Raw genomic sequence first — 14,013 nt, forward strand, 5'->3', positions numbered from 1 at the left:
TGACACACACAGAGCTTCCAGTCAATTGTGGATGCATCCTTCTTAAGCAACAAACAACAAAGAGTAACCATACATTTGAGGAAGCCCTTGAACTTAAAAAAAAAAAAAAAAACAAAAACTTTGAAAATAGGTATTAGAGTGAGCAGCAACTTAAAACTTTTATTTACATCTTTAAAATTAAGAGAAAAGTTCATTGGAAGTAAGCTCAACATTTTAGAAAACAATCAAAATAAAAAGGAGCTCTTATAAGTTAAATATTATAGAAGACTTGGAAAATAAAGTTTAGCAAATCTTCCAAAAAGTCAGAGATAGATAATATGGGAGAAGCGATGTGGAAGCTAGACTACTGACCCAGGGGATACAGCATTCAAGTAGTGGGAATTCCAGAACGAGAAAACCAAGGGCAGCAATTATCAAAGAAATGATACAGAAATTTCTCAGAACCGAAGGACATGTGGCTCCAAATTGAAGATACTTCTGAAAGGCAAGGACAATATAAAAAAATACATTATCATGAAATTTTGCAGTATAGAGAATACAGAAAGAATTTGAAGGTTTCTAGGGAGAAGAAAATCAGGTCACATACAAATAATTAGAAATGGTATTGAATGGAAATTAGAAGACAACGAATCAATGTATTAATATTTGAGAGGCAAAATAATTTCTCACCTAGAATTCTTTACCCAATAACAAAACTATGAATATTGCAATAATATTCATAGCCAAACTATGAATTACTAGGTAAAATAAAATATTTTCATAGATGTGGGACTTTAGAGTGTTACATCCTGTGTATGTTTAGAAAAAGCTGAAGGATGAGCTAGTAAACCAAGGAAGAGGGAGATATAGAAGCCAGGAAAGGGGAGCAAGGAGAAGTCCCAGGACTACAGTAATTCAACAGGCTTAGTAGAGCAAGCAGTATCAATTAGAAGAGCGTGGAGGGCTCAGAAGAAAAGGCTCCAGAGAAAATTAACAGGTAGATTATGTGATTATCTTAATTTAATTAATGCAGCTATAGGTTGAGTATCCCTTATTCAAAATGCTTGGGACCAGAAGTGTTTTGAATTTCAGATTTTTTCAGATTTTGGAATATTTGCATAAACATCATGAGATATATTCAGGATGGGACCCAAGTGTAAACACAAAATTTATATTTTAAATATATCTTATACACAAAGCCTGTAGGTAATTTTATGTAATATTTTAAATTTTGTGCGTGAAACAAAGTTTTGACTGCATTTTGACTATAATCTGCATTTTTCACTTGTGGAAACATGCTGACTCTCAGAAAGTTTCAGATTTTGGACGTTTCTGAATTTCAGATTTTAGGATTAGAGATGCTCAACCTGTATAATAGAATACCACAGAGACTGGTTAACTTATAAAGAAGATATATTTATTTGGCTCATGGTTCTAAAAGTTGGGCAGTCCAAAATCGAGGGGCTGCATCTGGTGAGGGCCTTCTCATTGCATAATAACATGGCAGGGAGGCATCACAAGGCGAGGAAGCAGTGGGAGAGACAGAGAGAGAGTAGTGGATGAACTCATTCTTTTTATCAGGAACCTACTCCAAAGATAACTAACCACTCCTATGATAAGGTCATTAATCCACTCATGAGGGCAGAGCCCCCATGACCTAATCAGTTTTAAGGATTCCACCTTTCAATACTGTTATAACAATACTTAAATTTCAATGTGGGTTTTAAGGGGACATTCAAACCATAGCAATGGTGTTGAAAAATGTATTTTTGAAAGGTATATTTGGAAAGAATCTGTGATAGAGACAGAGAACTTGAGCAAACAAAAACATAAGCAATTTTATTTTGGAGGGCAGATATTCTTTGAATGAACACCATGCCAAAACTAGGCCAGATGACAGCTTGGCTTTGTAGAGGTTACAGAAAGACAAGAGTGAGGAACAGCACTATAAAGGAGTGAGCACAGGTGGCAGGAAGAAGATGGTTTTCCTTCCTTATGTTTAAAATTGATAAGAAATCGCCATATAATTGTTTAGAAATACACAAGTAGAAATAAAAAATAGGTACAGTGTTTGAAATGGGACTTGGAGTAGAATGCTGGTCTGATGGAATACTGCTACTTTTTCATTATTATAATGGGAATGGACTTTTAAAACTGTATTAATGCATAACTTTGATAAAAATGCATACACTAAATACTAATTGTGATAAGTGCCATGAAAATAGGAATACTGTAATGAGAATAATGGAGTAGGTAGTACAAGATGCAGGGCAACATTCTTTAGATGATATGGTCAGAGAAGACCCCTCTAAACCTTAACAATGAGAAGGAATATTGATTGTGTTGATAGAGTATGAGTGTTTCCAGACAAGAGTGCAGTCTGTGAGAATACTCTAAGCTCAAAAGGAGCTTGAGAAACTCATGGATCTGAAAGAAGGCTGGAGACTAGTGATGAAGGCAGATGTAAGAGATAAGGTTGAAGAGAGGTAGGCATGAGTCAGATTATACTAGGTCCTGGCAGTTCATGAGTTGGTATAACTTTTCTTTTAACGCAAGGTACCATCTGCATAAAATGCCCTTAATTCCTCTTTTATACTAGATGGAAACCTAACATGTCCTCCATTAACAAACTTTTGCTGAATGCCTGCCATGTGCGTTTTAAATGAATATTAAGTTTGCATTAGAGGTGGATGTTTATACTGAGTTACATGAGTCTATATGTGAACCAGAGGATTTTCAGGTATATTAATTATTGACTAGCTTTGAAAGGGAACCAATCTAAACAGAATTTTTCTTTTAAGTTCTATTGACTGAAATCTCTGATGTATCTTGCCAAGAGATTTTACACCTATATATGATTTGAGGGGTCATTAAAGATTATTTTAAGATTGGATTTTGGCTTTTTATTGTTATAGTTATTATGGAGTTTGTGTATGTTTAAGGCCAGCAAAGTCTAGGGAGATTGAATTCTGGTTTTGAAAAATATCTACCTTTTAAAAGTAAATTTTACTCATTATTACTAATTGCTTGAGAAAATTTGTTATCAAAATTGTGGGATATATGAATTAATCTCATAACAAAAAACTAATTATTTAAAATAACTTATTACAAGAATTTTCTTTAAAAAGATACTTAAAGGAGATTTCATTTCATAGTATATGTAGAAAAGCTAAAATAAGTGTGTCTGTGTATCTTATACAGGGCAGTCTCTCCCTACAAATCTTTTTCCTTCCTGTCCCTAAGCTCCCCACAACTGTCATTTTACCCAATACCTACTGACTCCTCTTTGTCCCATTTATTTACTAGGTGCTTAATGGGTATTAGGCACTGTTCATTTTGCTGTTGTTAGCTTTGTAGAGCATTGTGTTTGGACGTATTAAAGGACCTTTTTCTGACTTATTTTTCTTAAACAATGTAATTAGTATAGAATTACCAACAGCTCAGATCTGCCACTAAACTAAATATTGAGAGATACTTACTTTTAGCCTCTGTTCTCTTCCAGGTATATTATCCAAATTTTCTGTGTCATTGTTTTTTACAGGTATGCTGGAGCAATGGAAAGATTGCAAGCAGAGACTGAACTTATTAATAGGGTAAATAGTACTTACCTTGTGAGGCACAGGACCAAAGAGTCAGGAGAATATGCAATTAGCATTAAGTAAGTAGGACAAGTACTTTTACAGAAATAGATTTCCTGTTTTCATAATTGCATAGACCATCTGACATGTATAACACTTAAGTTGAAAACCAAAGTTCTAATTGAAGAAGAAATAATGCATCTATCCAGACAGTTCATTAATACTTGAAAATATATCTTTGAAAAACAGTAAAAAGTGTTATAGGCTGCTAATTGGCATATTAGATTTCTTTCATAATATTGTGTTTTGGTGTTTTGATGTGTGTATATTTCTAGTAAATACTAACAATATAAATTTCTAGATTTTTGTCTTATTTTTCTTTTTTTTAATTTTTTAATTTTTTTATTTTTATTTTTTGCACACAAAACAATAAACATTTTCTAAAAGTACATACAAACAAAAAGATGCATATCAAACATATTAGGAAGGTTGCACATGGGAAGACAGGGAATAGAAATGGGGGGTGGGAATTAAAGAAAATAAATAAGAGAGGGACTTTGTATGGATCAATGATAATAACTCAATCCTCTATTTGACAAAGAAGAAGGAGAAGGAAGAGGAAGAAAAAGAAAGTGGGATAAAGGATCAGAAAGGGAGGAAAATAGAAAAAATTAGAGTATGACTCCAGGGTAGACCTGTTTTGTTGTCGCTTGGTTGGTTGGTTGGTTTGTCAGTTGTATTTTTCATATGTTTCGCCATGTTGGCCAGGCTGGTCTCGAGCTCCTAGCCTCAAGTGATCAACCCTCCTCGGCCTTCCAGAGTACTGGGACTGCAGGCGTGAGCCACCACGTCCAGCCCCCACATTGCTTCTGGCCTCTGTGGTAGACCTCCCAGATGGGGCGGCCGGGCAGAGGCGCTCCCCACATCCCAGACAGGGCAGCCGGGCAGAGGCGCTCCTCACTTCCCAGACGGGGTGGCCGGGCAGGGGCGCTCCTCACTTCTTCCCAGACAGGGCGGCCGGGCAGAGGCCCTCCTCACTTCCCAGACGGGGCGGCTGGGCAGAGGCGCTCCTCACTTCTTCCCAGACAGGGCGGCCGGGCAGAGGCGCTCCTCACTTCCCAGATGGGGCGGCCGGGCAGAGGCGCTCCTCACATCCCAGAAGGGGCGGCCGGGCAGAGGCGCTCCTCACTTCCCAGACTGGGCGGCCGGGCAGAGGCGCTCCTCACTTACCAGGCCGGGCGTCTTATTTTTCTATATTCTCAAACTGAACGTAATAAATTGTGCATAATGAATAGTCAAATCCAACCTCCCTTCTCACTTCAAATATTGGTTGTATCTTCAACCAATCCAGTAAATATATTTTGTTAATTAGCTGTCACCAGCGTATTGGCATAGGTATATATTTTTGTCTGCAGAATTAATTCCTATAATGTTATTGGGGCATGCCCTCTGGTAATTATTGATTTCTAGTGATTAAAAACACATTTATATTCATAAGTTATTTATTGCCCACAGGTACAATAATGAAGCAAAGCACATCAAGATTTTAACAAGAGATGGCTTTTTTCACATTGCAGAAAATAGAAAATTTAAAAGTTTAATGGTAAGCATTGATTATTTCTTTTCAATCTGAGATCCTTATTTTTCTTTTGTTAGAAAGGTCATTTTAATTCTATAGTTTCTTGGAAATTTTGCTCACTGTAAAGTTATTTAAAGAGAATCATATTCTAATTTTGCAACAAAATCCTGAAAATTCTAATTTATAAATCTCTAAGTTTTATATTGCTCAAGTCATATTCTTCATTGTAAATTGTTTGCAGGTTTAGATAGAGTTTTGGTTTGTGTTTAAATGATACAGCAGGTTTTTAATATACGTTTCTTTCCTCTTTTTTCTTCCTTTGCGTCTATGTCCTGATTCAGGAAGAAGACAGTATTTTAAATTATAACACAAAAAGTTGTAATTAGTAAAATATGTCTAATGTTTAGGTTCATTTTTTATAAAATGCAATATAAAGTCAAATTGAAGAGATTTTTGTATTTTCTGACATTTTAAGTGATCTCTACCGTGGTTCTCATTCATTACCTTGGATAATTATGCATTAACAAGTAACATTTTTGCCACTTAACCGTTGATATTTCATAGGAATTGTATATTTAAATGGAAATAGTATATTGTCAAATCACATCAAATGAATAAGGATTATTCCCACAGTTTAAAAAAAAAGAACTTATTCATACTTTTGTTAGCATGTAAGAATGTTTTGTGTATGTCATTTAAACAATGTGTATATGTCATCATGTATGCGTTACTAACAGTAAACTCTAAATTCACATTTCCTTAAGTGGTCTCAAGTATGTTTCTCAAGTTTGGTAGTTTCTTGAGATAATGAAGAGTTTGATATAGGACATAAGATGCATTTGCACTGCTAAGTACCTTGAGTAACATTGGGAAGGACCACTCATTGATTGAACCATCAATCAAATGATACATACTGCATCCTTCCAAAAAACATCTCAAAGCACTTTGCAGATGTTAACATTAAAGTTAAACTGAGTGTAAGGGAGCCTTACAAAATTGGCCAGCTTGAATGCCTTATCCAAAAATGTAGAACTGCTTCAAGGCAGGTGTCAGTGTTTTAAAGAAATTGAAGCATCTTGAGTTGAAAGAAAAATAAGAAAATCTCTATGGATGTAAAGATCATTCCCAGTTCAAAAGCGAAGGATGGGCAGCAAGGTCGTGTCCTGGAAAATGTAAACTCTGTCAAATTTGTAACCAAGATCCAGACATCCTCCCTGCTGGAAGTAACTTACATTCTGTTGAAACAAGCAGGCTGAGCACAGAGAGAATTGGACCAGAGGAGGTTCTTCATAAAATGAAAACTTGGAGGGAGGTGGCAAGTGGATGCACAAATAATGAATGACAGACACAGCTGAGACATGATAAAAGCACACACAGGGGCTCTCCACATCTCTGCAAGACATACCAGCTTGAGCTTTCACCTGCAGAACTTCCTTGGATGGTAATGAGGCTGCTCCACAGTGTTATAGTTACTACGGGACTTAAAAAACTGCTGCAGGGCCAAAGATAACTGCAGCCTTGCAGACTTTGAAAGTAGCAAAAGTAACTCCCATCAGAGGAGACAAGCAAAGAAGATGAAAGGAATAGTCACTGAAAAGGGCTAATCAATTTAGCTTTGTGTCACCTGGGTTCAGCTCAAGGAAGTTCTTCAGAAGCCAAGGTTAGATGTGAAAAGCCAGTAATACCACAGTGACCTGGATTAGTAGACACAGATGCATGAGTTCCTATCTGCATGTAAAAGCTGTGATTATAGTGAAAGCAATAGAGATCCAGCATAAAAAAAAAAAATTGTGCCAGAGAGCCTTAAAAGTTTCTACAATGATATTCTCTGGAAAAATAACTAAAAGTACTTGTCACAGGACTAAAGTAAGCTTTTCTTATATGTTATGTATAAAATCTCAGCAATGCCACTATTAGAGACACGCGCATATGTGTTTTTTTCTCCATATCCGGGCATCTTTTGTAAGGAAGCACGTATCACAGCATGTTAAAGGGAAGGGACTAAGAATTTTAGCAAAGCAAAATGAAACTAACAAACATTAGCAAAGGATGTAATTGTGAAAGAAAAACAAGGAGCTGGAAAAAAAATCTCAGTATCAGAAAAGCGCTTTTTATCAAGTTTAGCAAATAACTATAAAAATTGCTGAAGAGGCAGCTGAACTAATCTGAAGCTACCCCTCGTTTTTGTTTCTGCTCATTTGTTGAGCAAATTTATATTGAGTCCTTACTATTTGAAATCACTTTCTGGAGAACTCAAAAGGACTTAACCATTCTAAAAAGAAGCTTAAGAATCAGTAAATACGTCTACACCGAGAACCTCACCATAGAGCAGTCCTTGGAACCTATGCTGGGAAATGCCACATGGATACTTGGTCAGAAGAAATGGCTCATGTTTTAGCAATCTGAACTTCTGGAAGGAGGTAGAAGATGATTAATGGGTGTGAAGGCTTCTCAAAATCAAGATCATACAAACTTCAAGGAGTTACTTTTTATCATGTTGGAGTCAAATAACACAATTCTCTATTATAAGTAAGGAGTGATCTGTGGATTTGAGTTGTTTCTTAAGAATAGTTCAGTATCCTTTTATTATTGGTATTAGTATACTCTTCTATCTGTGAAACACAATAGGGCCTGGAATTAAATTTAAACCTGGAAAGCATGTAAAACATAAGCAAACTCCAGAGCTTCTTTTAAATTAACTGGTTTCTCAATGAGAAGACTGACCTTAGGTGGTTATGACCTAACCTTTTTCCCTTGAGTTTCAATAGCTTGGTTAATCAGAATCTTTATTTTTCTTAGTCATTAAATTCAAATCCTAAATGAATTTCTGTATCCAGATTACAAGGCATTAATTTTGTTCTAATTTTCATGTATGCCAGACAGTCTGTGTCCAAATGCTGTTTATAAACCATCTCCATTGCCTGTTTCCTTGGTAATTGGAATGACTGGCTCTCACTCATTATTTTTAAGAGACTTGAATTGTTGACACTGCTGTGTCAGTGTGAGATAAGGAAAGCTTAGCGATTTCTTTTGTTTAGAATCTTCTTATTTACTTGTTGTACCTGAAGGTCAATGACTATTAAAGCAGGGGTGGATTAGACTAAAATACAGAAAGCATAAAGGCAAATTGGAAAAGATCCATGGTAACACTATTTAGTTCTACCCAGTTAGAAACATGTAGGAAGATTTACCCTCATAAGACTGTAAAAATGGAACTAAAATATCTTCCATGCTTAGTGAAGTGATAAAGAGTGTTTTGCAGCTTACTAAGTAAGCTGCATGACCCTAGGCCTTGGAAAACTCATTTTTTCTTCCATAAAATTTGGGGGTGGGCGAGTATTAAATAATCACCAAATCCGTTTTCAGTATGATAATTCTATGGTTTCTAGCCAAATTCACATAAATTGTAATTCATAGCAAAAATCATAAAATTCATATTACCTATAACAAAATTATGTTGAAGTTCAAAGCTATGGCTTATAATTCCTTTCAAGTTTGTTTTCACATTTACTAAAGAAAATAACACATTTTACTCAATTTAAGTAATAAGACTAAGAGAAAACTCTTCGGTATCGTTTGTATCAGTGACATTGTGTGTGTGTGTGTGTGTGTGTGTGTGTGTGTGTGTGTGTGTGTGTGTGTGTGTATTCCAGAGACCTCACAAAATTTTGCTTTTAAAAATGCATTTTGCATTTAAAAAAAATGAATAGCAATATTGGTCAGTAAGTAGAATTTAATTCTATACCTTGTCTGTGCAAAACACGTTAAAATTCACCAAAATACAAATGCGTATTCTGATCATTGAAACCATTTTGGAGACACAAACTTCTACATGGTCTTTTGTTTCTTTTTTTCTTGGTTTTTAAATGTCGGTCTGATCACAAATTTCTTGCTTCAACAAGGACCCACATTATCTGGGCCCAAGGAAGAAAGGAAGAAATACATATTTTTCAAGTTATAGATATAATATTTGGAAGACCCTAACATCTTAAGTCTAAGAAAACAAAGTTCCTAGTACATCATGAACACATAGCAAAAACTATTTCACTTTTGCCTCCCTGTTTTTTGTGTGTGTGTTTTTTGGTGTTTTGTTTTGTTTTGAGACAGATTTTCGTTCTTGTTGCCCAGGCTGGAGTACAGTGGCAAAGTCTCGGCTCACTGCAACCTCCACCTCCCAGGTTCAAGTGATTCTCCTACCTCAGCCTCCCAAGTAGCTGGGATCACAGGCACCTGCCACCACACTTGGCTAACTTTTTTGTATTTTTGGTAGAGACAGGGTTTCACCATGTTGGCCAGGTTGGTCTCGAACTCCTGACTTCAGGTGATCCACCTGCCTCAGCCTCTCAAAGTGCTGGGATTGCAGGCATGAGCCACCATGCCCGGCCCTTGTTTTTGTATTTACATTTGCTAGGCACTATTTGCTAATATTATGATACAGTTAAGAGCACAGACTTTGAATAAAGATGCTAGCTATGTGACTTTGCATAAGTTCACTCACCTCACTGAGATTTGAGCTTCAATGGGAATAAGGCCCATTTCATAATGTTCTTGAGTGAAGGTTATAAGAAGCCATGTAAAGGGCCTGGCACATGGGATAATGGGGTAGCTGTTATGATTTTTCACATGTATTAGGTACTTTATATATTCTTTGTTATCATCTGTGAAATGGTTTATTAGCCCCATTTTATAGGTGAGATTGAAAAATTGCCATTTGCCTTATCCAATGCTTTAGCCAAACTATGCTGCTTTTAGCTTATGAAAGGTGGTCTTTGTTTATCACCTTTATGTCTGTTTCCAGCCTGCCTGCTCTACCTAAAATGATCTTTCCCTGGTTCCTGGCTATTGTAATTTTACTAGTTCTGAAGTTTAAGCCAAGCTACTTGTATTACAAAACTTTCCATCACCCTTCCCATTGGATACACAAAACAAAGTTCTCTCTCCTGCCTTTGAACTTTCCCTTCCAGGATGAGAACTCCTCAAGGGCAGGAGGCTTATCTTTATAATCTCTGTGACCCCTGAAGCTCCTGGTACAGTGCATTCCACAACATACTCCAGTTTTGTCGTAAATAATAAATCATTGATGATTCTCTTTTTCTTCTTTCAACTGATTTTTGGACTCATTGATTTGTCTGGGGAACTTTGAACATAACCACTGAACAGAGATATTAAGTTGATGGCAGTGGGATTTTTAGAAGAAACGAGTGGTTTTTTTTTTCAGTTTTTTTTTAAATTTTATTTTTAAAAAGGTGCTCCAATAGAAACACTGAATAATTAAGTTAAAAGTGATTTTTCTTTTATTTTAATTTCAGATATTTATAAGAAATTTTATATCTACAGTACTCATTTGATGATAAGATACGGTTTTTTTTGTTTGTTTTTTTTTTTTTTTTTGAGACGGAGTCTCACTCTGTCACCCAGGCTGGAGTGCAGTGGCGCAATCTCGGCTCACTGCAAGCTCCGCCTCCCGGGTTCACGCCATTCTCCGGCCTCAGCCTCTCCGAGTAGCTGGGACTACAGGCGCCCGCCACCACGCCCGGCTAATTTTTTTTGTATTTTTAGTAGAGACGGGGTTTCACCCTGGTCTCGATCTCCTGACCTCGTGATCCGCCCGCCTCGGCCTCCCAAAGCGCTGGGATTACAAGCTTGAGCCACCGCGCCCGGCTGATAAAATACGTTTTTATTGTGAATTATTATTCAGTTTCAGTTTACAGTAGAGAGATTCAGATTTCTGCAGAATCTATGAAACCAACCTGTGAAATTTTCTGAAACCATAGTCTGAAGGATGGCATGTGGTTATTACATTAGGTTTAGATGTATTTAAGACAAATTATTTATAAGAGAAAATTGGAAAGAATTACATTGACCTCTGTGAGTAGCAGATATGCGGAGCTATGACAGGTACTGTACTTCATCAGAAACTAAAAACGATGTCAAGTACCATTTGTGCTGTATCAACTTTTGTTTACCACGAAAAAGTGTAAGTTTGTTTTTCTGCCATTTTGAAAGAAAATAAGTGCAGGAAACTAGAAATTGCTATATATTCAGCAAGCAGCTGTTCCTTTTATTTTGGTTTAGAAAGGCAAGTATTTCATAAATAAGAACAATAATTACTACTCTGAAACTGAGGTTTAGTATTGTTTCTTTTCATTTGCTACATCTGACTGAAGACGGGGTGTTCTCCATCTGTGAATAACAATAGGGGGTAACTCTTATTATTAATGGCCTGAGTAACAAGGACAGCTGTTAGGTAGGTGTCATGTACATCCAGACAGCAGGGAGAGATTCTAATTTGCTTAATCTTCCATATACCTATGGAAAATTTAGCATTAAATTGGTCATCCTTGTATTGTATTTATGTGCTCAGGAGTTCATGTGTTCGAGAACAAAAGTATCCTTATCAAAAATTGTTTGATTCTTTTTTCCAAAGGAACTTGTGGAGTACTACAAGCATCATTCTCTCAAGGAAGGGTTCAGAACCTTAGATACAACTCTGCAGTTTCCATACAAGGAGCCAGAACATTCAGCTGGACAGAGGGGTAATAGAGCAGGCAACAGCTGTGAGTATTGTAATTGAGAATACAATTTGCTGTCACTTAAAAATTAGAGGCACAATAACATTAAACATCTTCATTCCAAATTTGAAAATATAACCAATGGATGTGCTAATGCATGAGCAAGGACTTCTTTTCTGGAGTTAAGCAGAGTCAGATGGACCAACAGGCTTGTGAATATGTATAATTATAGATCTTTATGGCAAATTAAAAATTATGTTTATGTTCAAAAAATCCATCAGAAACGTAAAAGATATGCTAATATTTACATTTTATAATTTTCATTGACTTTTATAGTAACTAAACTCTTTTTAACTTACATGTAATATGTGTGGTCATAATTCTGTTTGAGTAATAGTATTTAAGCAGGGCTGGTACACAGCTCTCCAGTTAGCCTAGTATCTGAAATCTGCTTATGGTCTATTTCAATGACGACTTTAAGAATTTTGACATTACTAATGTGTTTTTTTGGATGCTAGTATTTCTAAAACCATACATTAGCCACTTTCTTTCAGAATGAGCCGTGTGCCACAACGAATCACAAAAGATTAGCATGCAAACAAAAACATGTTATGGTTGGACTGTGAGTCTAAGTCGAAAACCTTTTTTCTCATTGTTTAATGTTACATAGTCTTCCTGGAGATAGATATAGCATGTAACAAAAAAATTGAAAAATGTCATCAAGAAGGTGTGATTTTATTTTCTTAATTTGATATCATTTTATTTTTTTAAAATAAGTGTTTTGGGGAAGAAGTGAATACAATTTCATTACTCTTAGAATCTTTAGCCTAAGCAAAACTGGGATATCTAGAGGTATTTGAAAACAGAATTTGCATCAGTTTAATATAAGTTTATATTTTTCCCTAAAAGCAGAAAGTGAAAGGGGAACAGGTAATGCTCTGGGTTTCAACAACATCAGTGAAGTTTTATACATTTCAATTCAAGTAAACAAACAATCTGTCACATCAACTGACATGTTTTTTATTCAAGTGACTTAATATATGTTCTCCTCACAGTGCTCAATGATGTATGCCTAAGCTCGTGCAATGAAAGTAGAGTGAACTTTATTTTAAAACTTTAAACACCTATTAGATTTTATCTTGTTATTTTTTAGCCCAAGATTACCTGATTATTTTAGATTCTGAAATAGGCGTAATTTTTGTTCATTCAAAAATGGAGGTTTTCTCTAAAAAAACAATTTTCCTACCAATTTCTTAAAACTCTGTTGAAGCTATGACATTTCCCCCAGCATGAAACATGTAATTTTCAAAGCTCTGTTTCTTTGCCTTCCCAGCAGCAAGAGATAATAAAAGTTGCCAGGGAGGTCGGTTAGATGAAAAATCCGGTTTGAGTTGTTCACTTAGCTCTGGAGAGCCTAGGAGGGAGAAGTGGGCAGACAGGGAGAACAGATGTCCCATATTAGGTAGGCAGGTCGCTAACCCTCATATGTCACTCTATGGTTCACTCCCAGCCAATTCGTTCGTGTTTAGTACGTGGAGGTACTCAGAGAATGTTGCCCGGCAATGAATGAAGTTGCCTAACTTAAAATTCTGTCTCGTGTTTAATGAAGTATTTAATGCTCAACTTGTTTGACAACTAAAAAGGGAATTACAGGGCTTTTTCTTAAAAAAAAGCATAGCCAGTAGAATGTCTTTGAATATCCATGCTAGCCCCAGATAAATTTTTCAACAAATAAACTCATGAGTTCAAACTTCCCTACCCAGGCTTTTTAAGAGATTCTGACAACTTGAGTCAAGCCACTAAAACTTTTTTTTGTAATTGTGAAGGGAAAGCAAACAATTCATTTAAAATTTTATATTTGTTATAGTTTGGTTTTGTTCATCAATGATTCATTCATTCATTAAACAGATATATATTAAACACCTAACACACACAAGGCACTGTTCTGGTTCTGGGATATAGCAATTAAGAAGACAAAGTTCCTACCTTTATGGAGTTTACATTTTAATGGGGAAACTCAGGCAAGTCTGGCTTGGAGGAGTTTCATAGTTTTATATAGAGTGGTCAGGGAAGATCTCCCTCATAAAGCGACTCAGAAGGAGAGAAGGGGAGTAGGTTGGTAATGATTGCACAGTGGTTAACACTCCAAGATTAGTCATTCGTTACTGCAAAGAAGGATTACAATCTTAGATCAAATTTGTGATACCATTCCAGTGTTTTATTTACTTTATACTAACTTTGTATAAAATTAGAGGAAGACTAAGATGGTTCTGAGGACTACGTGAGGCGTTCTATATAAAGCACTTAGCATAGTGCTCTTACATGGTAAACAGTAAAAGTTACTGCTGACTCTACAACTTCTACT

General features: G+C 36.0%; 1 protein-coding gene across 2 annotated transcripts in view; it reads left to right on the forward strand.

The window, feature by feature from the left end:
* Positions 1 to 14,013, forward strand: part of VAV3 (vav guanine nucleotide exchange factor 3) — a 417,957-nt gene that overhangs the window by 383,420 nt on the left and 20,524 nt on the right. For both annotated transcript variants that reach the window (XM_032155203.1, XM_032155201.2), the window contains exons 23-25: positions 3,521 to 3,637; positions 5,073 to 5,160; positions 11,564 to 11,693. In XM_032155203.1, coding sequence (XP_032011094.1) covers positions 3,521 to 3,637; positions 5,073 to 5,160; positions 11,564 to 11,693 — 335 coding nt within the window. The remainder of the gene's footprint in view (positions 1 to 3,520; positions 3,638 to 5,072; positions 5,161 to 11,563; positions 11,694 to 14,013) is intronic.

Source organism: Hylobates moloch, unplaced genomic scaffold (genome assembly GCF_009828535.3).
Source record: "Hylobates moloch isolate HMO894 unplaced genomic scaffold, HMol_V3 SCAFFOLD_5, whole genome shotgun sequence".
Classification (NCBI taxonomy): domain Eukaryota; kingdom Metazoa; phylum Chordata; class Mammalia; order Primates; family Hylobatidae; genus Hylobates; species Hylobates moloch.